General features: G+C 37.7%; 1 protein-coding gene across 3 annotated transcripts in view; it reads right to left on the bottom strand.

The window, feature by feature from the left end:
* Positions 1–1309: 1309 nt before the first annotated feature.
* PPEF1 (protein phosphatase with EF-hand domain 1) overlaps positions 1310–16438 on the bottom strand; it is a 158955-nt gene continuing 143826 nt past the window's right edge. For all 3 annotated transcript variants that reach the window (XM_059910715.1, XM_059910713.1, XM_059910714.1), the window contains 4 exons: positions 11481–11587; positions 4007–4170; positions 2835–2919; positions 1310–1931 (listed from right to left, as the gene is read on the bottom strand). In XM_059910715.1, the coding sequence (XP_059766698.1) occupies positions 1723–1931; positions 2835–2919; positions 4007–4170; positions 11481–11587 (565 nt within the window). In that variant the 3' untranslated portion in view covers positions 1310–1722. The remainder of the gene's footprint in view (positions 1932–2834; positions 2920–4006; positions 4171–11480; positions 11588–16438) is intronic.

The raw sequence follows: 16438 nt of genomic DNA, 5'->3' as shown, positions 1-16438 counted from the left end.
ATGTAGTATCTTTGTTAACTGATTGCTTAGTATTTGAGATATGTTTTGGGGTCTAATACATGATCAATTTTTATAAATGTTCCACAAGTGCTTGGAAATAATGTGTATTCTCTAAAACTGATTGCAGAGTATACATATACATACATGATCAGGTGGATTAACTGGGTTGTCCAATTTTCTATACACAAGTTTTTTATTTACATGCTCAATTACTGACAGAGGTATATTAAAAATCTCCCTCTATCAATTTCTCCTAGTAGTTATGTCAATTTTTGCATTATCAATTTTAAAGCTCTAAGTTTTTAGATGCATATCAGTTTAAAAACTATTATATCTTCCTGGTGAATCATTCCTTTTAGCGTTCAGTAATGACCTTTTTATCCCTAGTGATATTATTCTTTGCCTTAAAGTCTATCCTGTCCAAAGTTAATATTGCTATGATTTTAATTATGCTCTTTTTTTCCCTAACCTTGGGGTTTCTTTTTTTTTTAAATTTTATTTATTTTTGGCTGTGCTGGGTCTTCATTGCTGCAGACAGGCTTTCTCTAGTTGTGGCGAGCAGGGGCTACTCTCTGTTGCGGTGCACGGGCTTCTCCATTGTGGTGGCTTCTCTTGTTGTGGAGCATGGGCTCTAGGCGTGCAGGCTTCAGTAGTTGCAGCACACAGGCTTCAGTAGTTGTGGTGCACAGGCTCAGTAGTTGTGGCGCATGGGCTCAGTAGTTGTGGTGCACAGGCTTATTTGCTCCACGGCACGTGGGATCTTCTTGGACCAGGGATCGAACCTGTGTCCCCTGCACTGGCAGGCAGATTCTCATCCACTGTGCCACCAGGGAAGTACCCCCCGGCCCCTGGGGTTTCTTTTACTTACTTGCCAGCTCAGCTATGCATTTTTAAAGGATATTTGTTATATGTGATCCATTATTTCTGGTGTGTGTAGCAGGATATCTAACCTGGCATATTCATAGATCTTGAAGTTCTCAAACTTCAAGAAAAAAATGAAACATATACTCACCTTCAAACAGAAATCTCTTATTGTGTTTGATAGGCAATCAGAATGGCAGAATAAATTGCACAATGTATGCATCACCAAGGCCCCATCTTACCAGTGAAGGTGTCAAACCATATTAATTACAGGGCTCAATCTGAATGTACTCACTTTCTATCTCCAACAGACAAGAAAAAAATACGCTTTTTCAAACAATACACTCCCACAGCTTCCCCCGAGATTCTGATATGGCTCCCATCCCTGAAGGTGGTTCCCCCACAGCTGAAAATCACTGGTTTATGATATCTCCAAAGAAGATTACAGTTTAAAGATGGAAATATTTTTAATAGTTCGGTATTCCTCCTCCCATTCCTCAACCACTCACAGATGTTGTACTTTCCTCTGGTATTCTGTGGGTTCTTTTCAATATGTTTACAAACTGCTCAGGTCTCCTGGTTAGGTGGCATCCAAGAGACCAACACTAGGCTCAAATCCAGTTTCTACCTGGCAGCGTGTGAGTCCCGCCACTGGAGCCAAATCCTATCAGCTGACATTTAACCTAGTCTTACCAATAGCAGTTTACTAGGGACTTCCAATACCCACATTATACATCTGCTCATGGTGTGAATTGGGGTCTACTTTTCTCTACTACTGACTATGAATTTCAAGGGTCGTGGCAAAGATTCTGTCAGTGATTTGGGCCAACTGTTTACAAGGAGGGAAAGCCCTAATTCTTGTTAAGCAACATTGGTGTCTGATTTATTCAACTTGTCAAATTTATGCACTACACAGAAAGCCTTTAAAAACTCATTAAAGTCAATGCTTCCATCTTTGTTTAAGTCCATCCTTTCGGCGAGCTCATCTAACTGGGAATCATCAATACAGACACTGTAGTAACTTGTGAAAAGTTTCCACATGCTACGAAATTCTTCCATGGAGATCAGGCCTAAAAGAATATAGGAGAAGGTCATGAGTGTTCATTTTAAGACCCACCTTAGGGAGGGGTGCGGAAAGCCATACTGACTGAATAGTCCCAATTAGCAGCTCACTAACATGCCTGACCATCGAGACACTGAAGGAAATGGAAAAGTAAGATTGTAAATATAAGAAACAATATGTCACTTTCAACTACCAAGTGATCCTGAGATTATTCTAAAGCTGGAATAAGTGAACAGTGAAGGAATGGGGCGGGGGAGATTGTAGATGTGGTACTATATGTAGTATAGAAATTACAAGATCTAAAATCTAAGGGAGAGGGACATGGAAGGAGGGCAGAGAGGAGAGCTACATCAAAGCAGAGGGAGAATTAACCCTGGGACTCAAAAAGAGGATTGCAAACAGTGGCTCTGCCATGTTCTATAGGCAGTAATTTACTTTTGTGTTTTGATTATTGATTTTTTGGTACTCAATGGTCTCTGCAGTTGGGGATTATCTGATGATTTTTTTTAAGTTTGAAAATAAATAATTGCGCATCAAAGCTAAGCAGAAAATGAGTTCTTAGTCACCAAAACAGAATCAGAACTCTAGGAATGATTTTTATTGCCAGGAATAACTACAATTTTTAAATGGACAGTGGATTATCTTTTCATCTGTGCTGGTGATTTATAAAAGGAGCTATTCTTGTCTGACTAATGGATATATAAGCCTATAACATATGGACTCGAATAGAGAGTCTGTGGCCAAACTAAAAAAAACAATAATATTAAACATGAGTTTATCCCTACCCCCCACCCCTGAGTTAAATCAAGTTTGGATGAAGAATGCAATAGATGAAAACAGAATTCTGGTTTAAAAGAAACAGACTAGCCTTTGCTTTCTATTGCTACTGAACCAATCAAAGTGAACCTACCTGAGTGATCAGAGTCAATGACATTAAAGATGATTTGCAGGTCAGATCGGTATCTGTACACTGTTTCAATCAGAGTAGGCTGAACCTAAAATAAAGACTAAGTGTTAAGACATATAGAATTTATAACAGATCAATTTTAGTAAAAGTAACAAACACACAACATGGTCACCAATTCGAAGTATGTGATTTAGATAGAAATTTGAGAAGGCAGGCCTTCCTTGGAGGCCCAACCCTCTTGAATCAGATAAAAGACCATGCTCTTGTGTTCTGTAGCGCCTGCAGTCTCTGTTCCTTAGGGGTTGGGCCAAAGCGAATCTGTGTACCAGGCTCTGCACTGACAGCTTCTATGGATTATTTCATTCAGTCCTCAACAATAGCCCCAAGGAACAGAAATATTATTATGCCCATTTTACAGACTGGAAGACAGAGAGGTAAAGTAAGTTTCCCAAGGTTCACATAGCTGGTAAGTGGGATTTGAATCTTGGCCTGAAGCCAAGGCCTGGGAGCTTAGCCACCATGGTAAACTGTCTCTCAAGTGAAGCCAAAAGCCTCCTTTCTGTGGGTATTTTAGTTTCCCACGTGCAGTTTTACTTCCCTTTTCCTGCTCAACTTCTCAACTCTCCTGCAAACAATCACCCCAGTCCTAGCTCCCATCAGCTCACTTTCAGCCCAATACTGTAACTAATTGCTGATGAGTTGTTAACTAATAAGTACTGGGGGTCTGACAACTCTTCCTGGGGTATCCCCATTTTAATAAGAAATTCTAAATTTTAAAATTCTTTAAGGTATAAGATGTCATATCAGTAAGTCTATACTTACTGACAGTTAATAGAAGTATGTTGAGTATTTTAAAGAGTATTATATGAAAGAATAGATGTCATATATGCCCTTCTGCTGGACAGCACTTAAGAGAAGAATCACATATTTGACACAGATTTGCTTGCAGAAGTCTTTTCTTCTTTTTTCTTTTTGCCTATCCTTAGAACACACAAACTTCCTGAACAGATCACAATGTATCTGGAAGATCCCCCTTAGGTCTTTCCTAAGAGTGCCACGCCCACCCATTAGACGATTCCACTCCCAACTTTTCAAAGAACTAAGGAACTCTTATAAGTTGTCCAAAGGCTATTAGACGCCAGCCAGGTTTTAGCCGGGGGCTGTGTTTCACTTACCTCTTTCACAGGTTTCTGAATGTGGATATCTTGGAAGCTGGACATGTAGTCAATATTTCCATCTTTGTCTGTGGTTACCAGACGTGAACTCAGGGATCTCCATGGCAAGCTCAGCCCCAAAACGTTCTCCATGGAAAAAGCCCACTGGCCCACAGAAAGTTTTCCTAACAACAACAGCAACAAAGCTCATATAATTGGTTGATAATTTGATTAAAAATGCAACCTCATCAATGGAGCAAGCAGACAGCCTCGGTTTTGAGGCCTGGGTGCCTCTGCTCCCCTTTACGATCTGTCCTACCAGACCCCCCGACTCTGAGGGAGGAATAACCTTTGGGGTTCCGCAGATCTTTCCCTTACTGTTATGCGTAAGCAATCAGAATTTGGGTATACTAGATTTTTTCCCCTTTTTCTTATAAACAAAGTAAGGTATGTTTATAATAGAAGATTTGAAAACACAAAAGGATATAAAGGATAAAAGATTACTTTTATTTTTAGCATCTGGGCATATTGTTCATGTCTCATTTTCCCAGGTAATATCCTTTCATCTCCTAAAATTATATGTAGTTTTTTGAAGTATAAATACCTTTATTTTTTCTGATTATTAAAGATATGTTCATGTTTTTCCATGTATATAAACATGTATATATAAATGTATATATATTTTATCTTAAAGCCAAATATACTTTATACCATATGTTTTACATATGTGTATTACATATGGCAACACACACACATGACAAACATATATATTCTAACCTGATTTTTTACTTACAATAGATCATGGACATGCATCTATGTTAATAAACATAGATCTACATCATTCTTTTAATGGCTGTGAAACTATTCCATTATTTTCTTAGGATCATTCCTAGAAGTGGAATTGCTGGATCAAAGGGTATGTACATTTTTAAGGCTTTTGATATATATTGCCAAACTGCTTTCAAGAAAGAGTAGCCAGGGGGCTTCCCTGGCGGCGCAGTGGTTAAGAATCCGCCTGTCAATGCAGGGGACACGGGTTCGAGCCCTGGTCCGGGAAGATCCCACATGCCACGGAGCAACTAAGCCCGTGCGCCACAACTACTGAGCCTGCACTCTGGAGTCCACGTGCCACAACTACTGAGCCCATGTGCCACAACTACTGAAGCCCACACACCTAGACCCTGTGCTCCGCAACAAGAGAAGCCACCGCAAAGAGAAGCCCGCGCACCACAACGAAGAGTAGCCCCCGCTCGACGCAACTAAAGAAAGCCCGCGTGCAGCAACGAAGACCTAATGCAGCCATAAATAAATAAATATGCAAACAAACAAATAAATAAATTTTTTAAAAAGCAAAAAAGAGAAAGAAAGAGTAGCCAGGGACTTCCCTGGTGGCGCAGTGGTTAAGAATCTGCCTGCCAATGCAGGGGACACGGGTTCGATCCCTAGTCCAGGAGGATTCCACGTGCCGTGGAGCATCTAAGCCCATGCACCACAACTACTGAGCCTGCACGCCACAACTACTGAAGCCCACGCACCTAGACCCCACGCTCTGCAACAAGAGAAGCCACCACAATGGGAAGCCCACCCACTGCAAGGGAGAGTAGCCCCTGCTTGCCACAACTAGAGAAAGCCCGCACGCAGCAACGAAGACCCAACACAGCCAAAAATAAATTAATTTTAAAAAAAAAGAGTAGCCATTTTACACTCCCACCAAGACGATTCCCCACATACTTACCTGCTAAGGACATAATTCTTTTTTTTTTTAATTGAAGTTTAACGCATACAGAAAAGTTCACAAAACAAATACAGAACTCAGTGAATTATCACAAAGGGGTTTCTTATGCAACCACCACCAAGGACAAGAAATAGAACACTGCCAATATCCAAAAGCCCCCTCTGTGGCCCCTCATAATTACTATCACCTCCCACTTTCCCAAGGAGAGTCACTATATTGATTTCTAACACTATAGTTTACTTTTTGCCTTTTTTGATCTATATATAAACAGAATCATAAAGTAAATATTTTGGGAGGAATCTTACTTCCTTTGCTCAACACTAAGTTCATGAGATTCAGCCATGTTGTTCCATTTAGTTGTAGTGTCTTCGTTTTCATTGATGTATAGTATTCCACATATTCAAAATTTATATACCCATTCTATTGTTGGTGGACATTGGATAATCTACAGTTTGGTGCTATTACAAACAGTGCTGCTAAGAACATTCTGTACATGCCCCTTTGGTGCATTAAACCTATAGCTCAATTTGGGGAGAATTTATATCTTGACAACTTTGGCCCTTAAACATAATACCCACCCATAATACCCACCCATGTATTTCAGTTCTTTTTTATTTCTTTTAATAATATTTTAGAAATCTCACACATCAATCATTTGGTTTCCTTCTCGGTACTTGATTATCTATTGTGAATGGTATCTTTTAAGATTTTCATTATCTAAAAGTTAATGGCTGCCTATACCAGTTATCAATTTACTTCCACCCACTTAAAAATCTACCTTTCTTTGCCCTATTTTGTGATATTGGAGCTGAACCCTGTAAATATTTCTCCTTTGGCAGCTGGCATAATGTTAGGCTTTGTCAGCAGAGGGTGCAGGAAGAATGCTCTAAGACATAGCAGAAGAAACGGTTCTGGTGTACTTTGCTTCTTGCTTCTACAGCATAGCATGGCTGCTAGAGGTGTGTGGGAAATGCAGTGGCACCCACTCTCTAGTGAATTTCATGGACACCACAGTGGGTGGTTCCCTTGCCAGCAGTGTGTGGGAGACACAGTGGTGCATAGCCCAAAGAGAGTTTTGATGGCACCACAGTGGGTGGCTCCATTCTCTTCCTAGCCCACTAGCTACAGACCAACTCTGACCTGAGACACCTCAGTGAACTTTCACCCCATCCAGCGGGCCACAGTGACACCCTCTCCAATGAGGTCTGAATCTTAGCCTTGGTTGGAAGTAGGGGACTCTTCCAAGTTTGTTCCTTCCTTGGATACTCTCTCTCAGCCTTAGAGACAATAGTTGTTCCCTACACTTTCTGTTCTTGTATTCTTTAGATTTCTCTTTTATTCCTATTAGTAATGAATCACCTTTCACTAGTTTATAATTCTTTATATTGTTTCCTCGTTCAAATTACTGATGTGGTTTCTGTCTCCTGAATAGATTCTGACTGATACACTAGTATATGGAAGTGCAATCAATTTCTGTTTATTGACCTTGAGGTTCTACAACTTGCTAAATTCACTTATTAATTCTAACAGTTTTTCTGTGGATTTATTTGGCATGTTGTCTATGCATAGTGACATTTTATTTCTTCTTTCTAATCCTTATCATTTTATTTAACTTGCCTTGTTGTACTGGCTAGCATCCCTAGTACAAAGTTGAACAGAGTCTTGAGAGGGGGCCTCTGTATTAGTTTCCTATTGCTGCTCGAACAAATTACCATAGAGTTAGTGGCTTAAAATAACACATATTTATTCTCTTACAGTTCTGGAGGTTAGAAGTACAAAATCAGTTTCACTGGGCCAAAGTCAAGTGTCAGCAGGGCTGGTTCCTTCTGGAGGCTCTGAAGGGAGAATCTCTTTCCTTGCCTTTTTCAGCTTCTAATGGTTGCCTATATTCCTTGGCTTGGGGCACCTTCCTCCATTTTCAAAGTGCATTATTTCAATATCTGCTTCCATCATCACATCACATTCTCTGATTCTGACTCTTCCTATGTCCCTCTTATAAAGACCATTGTGATTACATCAGACCCACCTAGATAATGCAGGATAATCTCCTCAGGTCAAGATCTTTAACTTAATCACATCTGCAAAGTCCCTTTTGCCAAATAAGGTAACAGTCACAGATTCTGGGGATTAGAATGTGGATATATTATGGGAAGGGGCATTATTCAGTCTGCTACAGCATCCTTCCCTCATTCCCAAACTTAGAAGGAAAGGTTTCAACATTAAGGTCTCCATTAAGTATGCTATTTTCTATAGGCTTTGGTAGATATCCTTGATGAGATTAAGTAAGTTTACTTCCATTTTTAGTTTTCTAAATGTTTTTTAAACCCATGAAACCAGGGCAAAATACATGAAACAATTTTTTTCTTGAGAGAATTATATTACTTCTTTAAGTTTTGTTAAGTGGTGAATTACACTGATTGATTTTCAAATGCTAAAACAACCTAGAATTCCTAGTGTTCCTAGAATAAACTAAACTCTGTTGTGATACACTAACCTTTTGCTATTATTTCATCCAGGATTTTTTTCATCTAAATGTATGAGTGATATTAGCTTTTAATTTTCCTTTTCCATAATGTTCTTGTTAGGTTTTGCTATCAAGGTTATGCTGACCTCCTAAAATCATCTTGAAAGTGTTCCCTTGAGAATTCCCTGGCGGTCCAGTGGTTAGGACTCTGTGCTTTCACTGCCAAGGGCACAGGTTCGATCCCTGGTCTGGGAACCCTCAAGCCATGTGGCGCAGCCGAAAAAAAAAAAAGAAAGTGTTCCCTCTATTTCTATTCTCTGGAAGAGTTTCTGTAACACTGGTTTCATTTCTTCCTTAAAATATTAAATATGCATACTGTAATGGCTAATGAAGCTATATGAGCTCAGAGCTTTCTATGTGGAAAGTTTCAAAATTTCAGATCCAATTTCTTTAATAGTTATAGGATTGTTCAGATTTTCTATTTCTTTTTGTGTCAGTTATTATAAGTGTGTGTGTACATATATATATTTTAAGAATGTGTCCATTTAATCTAAAGTTTCCATTTATTAGCATAAGAATTTCCAAAATATATCTTATGATCTTTTTAATATCTGTAAAGTCTGTAGTAATGTCCCCCCTTTCAATTCTGGCATCAGTTATTTGGTCTCTCTTTCTTTCTCTCCTTATGAGGGTTTTATCAACATTTTCTTCAAAGAACCACTTTTTGTTACTTTGTTGATCACAGTTTCATCTTTTAAAATATATGCATTGAAGGATATCAATGCCTCTCTAATTTGCATCCCATAAGTTCTGATATGTTGTATTTTCATTACTCAATTTCAGCATTCTAATTTCCACTGTGATTTCTTCTTTGATCCAAGGGTTATTTAGAAGTGTATTTCTCATTTCCAAGCCCAAGGGGATTTTCTAGCTACCTTATGTAATTGAGTTGTAGCTCAATTCACTATGTCAGAGAATTTATTCTATACGTTTCCAATACAAAATTTGTTGAGATTTACTTTATGTTCCATTTAATGGTCAATTTTTGTAAATGTTCCATTTGTGCTTGACAGCAATGTATATTCTGCAATGTTGGATGCAGAGTTCTATATATTCAATATGTCTTTTAGGGAAAGTTTGCTAATCTTTTTGTCTGTTTATACTTTCGGTTCCTGTGAGAGAGGAGTGTTAAAATCTCCCACTATGATGGTAGGTTTTTCTACTTCTACTTGTTCAGTGCATTTTTGTTTTACATATTTTTGAAGGAGGCTGTATTAATAGGTGCATACACATTTAGAATGGATTTAGTTGGAAAGCTGAATATTTTATCATAAAGTGTCCCTTTATTTTTCTAGTAATGTATATCTCCTTGAAGTCTACTTTGTCTGATATTAATACAGCTATTCCCACTTTGTTTTTGTTAGTGTTTTCATGTTGCATCTTTTCATAAATTTTATTTTCAATGTTTTGTACAGATTTTCCCTGACTTAAAATGCAGTTACATCCCAATAAACCTATCATAAGTTTAAGATATTGTGAGTAAAAAATGCATTTAATATTTACATCTAACCTACTGAACAGCATAGCTTAGCCTAGCCTACCTTAAATGTGCTCAGAACACTTACATTAGCCTATAGTTGGGCAAAGTCATCTAACACAAAACCTATTTTATAGTAAAGTGTTGAATATCTCATGTAATTTATAGAATACTGTACTGAAAGTGAAAAACAGAATGGCTGTATGGGTATGGAATGGTTGTAAGTGTATTGGTTGTTTACCCTTGTGATCTTGTGGCTGACTGGGAGCTGTGGCTCAATGCTACTACCCAGCATCATGAGAGAGCACTGTACCACATATTGCTACCCTGGGAAAAAATCAAAATTCAAAATTCGAAGTATGGTTTCTACTCAATGCATATGGCTTTCACACCAATTTAAAGTTGAAAAATTGTAAGTCGAACCACCATAAATTGGGGACCACCTGTATATATGATTCTACTGTCTACTGGCTTCTGTTGCAACTGTTGAGAAGTCTGACGTCACTCTAATTGTTGTCTCTGTAGCACCGTGTGTTTCCTCTGCTTCCTTTTAAGATTTTCTCTTCGCTGTTGGTGCTCTGCAGTTTCACCACAAGTGTGTGTAGGTGTGAATTTAATTTTATTTATCCTATTTGAGAATCACTGTTCCTCTTTACCTGTGAATTTGAGTCTTTCGACAGTTCTGGAAAAGTCTCAGCCATTATCATGTCAAATATATTCTCTCTTACATTCTCTCCTCCTGGGACCCTGATTAGATGTATGTTACACATTTGATTCTTAATCTTTCTAATTCTTTTTTAAGCAATGTCTAATCTTCTGTTTAACCCACTCACTATGTTTTCTTAATGAGCTTTTATATCTATATAAAATAAAAATGGTTCTTCTTTAAATCATTTTCAAATGCATATTTGTGATTCCATCTTTCATTTCTTTAAACATTTTCTTTCTCAGTAATTTTTTATTTTATATTTGATAATTCCAATATATGATGTCCTTGGGAAACTAATCTGTTGCTTATTGTTTCTGCTGACTCTCCCTCATGGTAGCTTGTCCCCTTGTTTGTTTGGTGATCTTCGGTTGTGACCTCATATTAGTTGATCCTAATCTCTGGATATACTAGTGGCCCAAATTAGGGATGCTTCCCATGAAGATGGATTTGCATTTGCTTGCCAGGAGTTGGGGGCACTACAGACCTAGGACTACTTTAGTCACTTTGAGGATCTAGGCTTAATGTTGTAAGTCTCAAATTATCCATCTTTCTACTATCCTACGGTTTAGTCTCAGGATTGACTGCTACACCAATATTAGTATTTGCCCCCAGGACAATCTAGCCTTTTGTGCTTGCTTGCTGCTCCATGTTCCAACATGTGGTTTTAAAAATCCTTTAATGGGGCGAGGAAATGCAGCCTAGAGATTTATCTTAATTACTGTGAGGCTGGTAAATGCATTAAAATTCTGTATCCTCTAGAATCTAGCTGTTTCTTAACAGGAGGACCTTCCAGAATGTCTAGTCAAAATACTATCAGAAGAGAAGTCTAATTCTGGGTTGTTGTTGTTTTTTTAAGTTGAAAGAAGCTTACTGAAAAGGAGGAATATGCTTTTGTCCAAGCATATAATGGATTATATTTCATTTTTATCTCTATCATTCCTTGCTGGTAAAAGTAGAAAACTGAAATCTTAAGGAAACAAAGAAAATGAAAACTAATTTGTAGGTAACCTGGTATGTTAAGAAATGGTAAGCATTACATAATTTTTTTACCTGATTTACTGCAGTCTTGAAGTTGGAAAGCACGAATGAGGTCAGTTTTTCGTGAAATCATTCTCTCTTTTAACATCCTGATGGCACTACTTTCAACAGCATTCACCCTATGTTAAGAAAATAATTATTAGGTGAAAGTTACATAAGTCATCCTGTTCTGTTTCACTTTAATATGATTTGTTGCCACTCACCAGTTTCTACATTAAAATGAACTGTCTAACTTAACACATAACATATTACTAGGTGGTGAATGTGTTTATATGTATGTGTGTGTGAAATTTTAAAAGGATTATCACTGGTATTTTCTTTTTGATTTCAAAGATTCACATGAACAATTAGTGTATGAGAATATCCAAGACAAGAAGGAAAACAAAGAGGGACTTGCTATAGCAGATGCTGAAATTTACCTTAAAGTTACTTAAACAAAACAGCAGGTATTGACACAAGAGAAGACAGATGCATACATGAATAGAATAGAATTTTCATAAATATAGTGAACTATAATATATATGGGAACAATATATATGACAAAGGAGGTATTAAAATTCAGTAGAAAAGGACGATTTTTCAAAATAGTGCTAGCACAATTAATGTCTGGATGTTAAACTTCTACCTCAGACCATTTACAAAAATAAATTCAAAATAAAGGAGGAACAGAAGAACAAAGTAGTCATGAGTCACCCCAAAAAAGCAAAATGGCAGATGTAAATCCAACCATATCAATAATAACATCGTATTTGAATGGATTAAATAAAAAAGCAGAGATTGTGAGACTGAATTAAAAAAATAAGATCCAACTATATGTTGTCTACAGGAGACACACTTTAGTTTCAAAGGTACAAAGAGTTTGAAAGGAAAAAGTATACCATGCAAACAGCAACCAGAAGAGAGTTAGAGTGGCCATACTAATAGTAGACAAAATAGACTTTAAGACAAAAGCTATTACTAGAGATAAAGAGGGATATTTTATAATGATAAAAGAACCAATCAGTCAAGAAGATGAAATAATTATAAAACATATATGAAACTAACAACAGAGCCCAAAGCTACATGAAACAAAAACTGACAGAATTGAGGGGGCAAATAGACAATTCAACAATAATAGTTGGGGACTTCAATACTCTACTTTCAATAATAGATAGAACAACTGGGCAGAAAATGAAAAAGGATATAAAAGACTTGAACAGCACTATAAACCAATTGGATCTAAGAGATTTGTATAAAACACTCCACCCAACATCAGCAGAATATATATTCTTCTAAAGCGTATATGGAATATTCTCCACAATAGACCCCATGTTAGGCCATAACGTAAGTCTCAATAGATTTAAAATGATTAAAACCATACAAAGTATCTTTCCTGACTACAAATAAATAAATAAATTAGAGATTAATAACAAAGAAATTGGGAAAATCACCATGTAAGGAAATTAAGCAATACAATCCTAAATAACCAATGGGTCAAAGAAGAAATCACAACAGAAATAGAAAATACTTTAAGATGAATGAAACTGTAAATACAACATGTCAAAACATATGAGATGCAATTAAGGCAGTGCTTAGAGGAAAATATATATCCATAAATACCTATATTAAAAAAGAAAGATATCAAATCAATAGCATAATGTCTATCTTCAAAAGCTAGAAAAAAAAAGATTAAACTAAAACCCAAAGCAAGTACATGGATGGAAATAATAAAGAACACAGGAGAAATACATAAAATAGAGAAATAAAAAAAAATAGAGAAAATTAACAAAATCAAAAATTGGTTCTTTGAAAAGATCAATAAAATTGACAAACTTTTAGCTAGACTGGCTAAGGAAAAAAAAAAGACCCAAATTTCTAAAATCAAATGATTTTAGAAAGAGGGGTCATCACATCTGACCTTACAGAAATAAAAAGTATAAGGGAATACTATGAACAATTGTACGCCAACAAATTAGATAACGGACAAATTCCTATAAAGATACAAATTACCAAAATTGGCTAGGAAGAAATAGAAAACTGAACATACCTGGAACAAGGAATAAGACTGAATAAGTAATCAAACAACTTCTCACAAAGAAAAGCTCAGGGCCAGATGGCTTCACTGGTGAATTCTACCAAACATTTAAGGAAGAATTAATACCAATCATTCACAAACTCTTCCAAAAAATAGAAAAGGTGGGAATACTACCCATCTTATTATATAAAGCCAGTATTACCATGATACCAAAACCAAAGATCACAAGAAAATGACAGACCAATAACTCTTATGAATATAGATGGAAAATCCTCAACAAAATACTAGCAAACTGCATCTAGCAATACATAAAAAGGATCATATACCATTAACAAGTGGGATGTATCCCAAGAATGCAAGGTTTGTTTAACATCTGAAATTAATCAATGTAACACATCATATTAATAGAATAAAGGACAAAATCCATATGATCATCTCAATACATTCAGAAAAAGTATTTGACAAAATCCAACACTCTTCATGATAAAAACAGTCAACAAACTAGGCACGGAAGGGAACATCCTCAACCTGATAAGGGGCATCTACAAAAAACACATAGCTAACATACTTAATGGTGAAAGACTGAATATGTCCCTCTTAAGATCAGGAAGAAGACAAGGGTATCTGCTCTCACCACTTCTTTTCAATATTGGTGTGGAGGTTCTAGCCAGGCAGTTAAGCAAGAAAAGGAAGTAAAAGGCATCCAGATTGGAAAGGAAGAAGTAAAACTATCCCCATTCACAGATAATATGATTTTGTATGTAGAAAATCCCATAGATTCCACTAAAAACTATTAGAACTTTGTACAGCAGCTACACTTCAATTAAAAAGATAAATTAAAAAAACTATTAGAACTAATAAAAAAGTTCATTAAGATTGCACAACATACAAAAATCAACTGTATTTCTAGACACTATAAATGAATAATCCAAAAATGTAATTAAGAAAACAATCCCAGCTCTCACTCCCTCTTGTGAGAACACCAGAATCACAACTAGCTGCTGGACAATCATCGACAGGAAGACACTGGAACTCACCAAAAAAGATACCCCACATCCAAACACAAAGGAGAAGCCACAATGAGATGGTAGAAGGGGCACAATCACAGTAAAATCAAATCCCATAACTGCTGGGTGGGTGACTCACAGACTGGAGAACACTTATACCACAGAAGTCCACCCACTGGAGTGAAGGTTCTGAGCCCCACGTCAGGCTTCCCAACCTGGGGGTCCGGCAACGGGAGGAGGAATTCCTAGAGAACCAGACTTTGAGGCCTAGTGGGATTTGATTGCAGGACTTCAACAGGACTGGGGGAAACAGAGACCCCATTCTTGGAGGGCACATACAAAGTAATGTGTGCATCGGGACCCAGGGGAAGGAGAAGTGACCCCAGGGGAGACTGAACCAGACCTACCTGCTAGTGTTGGAGGGTCTCCTGCAGAGGCAGGGGGTGGCTGTGGCTCACCGTGGGGACAAGGACACTGGCAGCAGAAGTTCTGGGAAGTACTCCTTGGCCTGAGCCCTCCCAGAGTCTGTCATTAGCCCCACCAAAGAGCCCAGGTAGGCTCCAGTGTTGGGCTGCCTCAGGCCAAACAACCAACAGAGAGGGAACCCAGCCCCACCCATCAGCAGTCAAGCAGATTAAAGTTTTACTGAGCTTTACCCACCAAAGCAACAGCCAGCTCTACCCACCACCGGTCCCTCCCATCAGGAAACTTACACAAGCCTCTTAGATAGCCTCATCCACCAGAGGGCAGACAGCAGAAGCAAGAAGAACTACAATCCTGCAGCCTGTGGAACAAAAACCACATCCATAGAAAGACAGACAAGATGAAAAGGCAGAGGGCTATGTACCAGATTAAGGAACAAGATAAAACCCCAGAAAAACAACTAAATGAAACGGAGATAGGCAACCTTCCAGAAAAAGAATTCAGAATAATGATAGTGAAGATGATCCAAGACCTTGGAAAAAGAATGGAGGCAAAGATAGAGAAGAGGCAAGAAATGTTTAACAAAGACCTAGAAGAATTAAAGAACAAACAGAGATGAACAACACAATAACTGAAATGAAAACTACACTAGAAAGAATCAATAGCAGAATAACTGAGGCAGAAGAACGGATAAGTGACCTGAAGACAGAATGGTGGAATTCACTGCTGCAGAACAGAATAAAGAAAAAAGAATGAAAAGAAATGAAGACAGCCTAAGAGAATCCTGGGACAACATTAAATGCAACAACATTCGCATTATAGGGGTCCCAGAAGGAGAAGAGAGAGAGAAAGGACCCGAGAAAATATCTGAAGAGATTATAGTGGAAAACTTCCCTAACATGGGAAAGGAAATAGCCACCCAAGTCCAGGAAGCGCAGCGAGTCCCATACAGGATAAACCCAAGGAGAAACATGCCGAGACACATAGTAGTCAAATCAGCAAAAATTAAAGAGAAAGAAAAATGATTGAAAGCAGCAAGGGAAAAATGACAAATAACATACAAGGGAACTCCCATAAGGTTAACAGCTGATTTCTCAGCAGAAACTCTACAAGCCAGAAGGGAGTGGCATGATATACTTAAAGTGATGAAAGGGAAGAACCTACAACCAAGATTACTCTACCCGGCAAGGATCTCATTCAGATTCTGATGGAGAAATCAAAAGCTTTACAGACAAGCAAAAGCTAAGAGAATTCAGCACCACCAAACCAGCTCTACAACAAATGCTAAAGGAACTTCTCTAAGTGGGGAACACAAGAGAAGAAAAGGACCTACAAAAACAAACCCAAAACAATTAAGAAAATGGTCATAGGAACATACATATCGATAATTACCTTAAAGGTGAATGGATTAAATGCTCCAACCAAAAGACACAGGCTTGCTGAATGGATACAAAAACAAGACCCATATATATGCTGTCTACAAGAGACCCACTTCAGACCTAGGGACACATTCATACTGAAAGTGA

This window comes from Balaenoptera ricei, chromosome X (genome assembly GCF_028023285.1).
Source record: "Balaenoptera ricei isolate mBalRic1 chromosome X, mBalRic1.hap2, whole genome shotgun sequence".
In the NCBI taxonomy this organism is placed as follows: Eukaryota; Metazoa; Chordata; class Mammalia; order Artiodactyla; family Balaenopteridae; genus Balaenoptera; species Balaenoptera ricei.
Note: the sequence above shows the minus strand (reverse complement) of the source record. Positions and strands in the feature narration are given on the sequence as shown.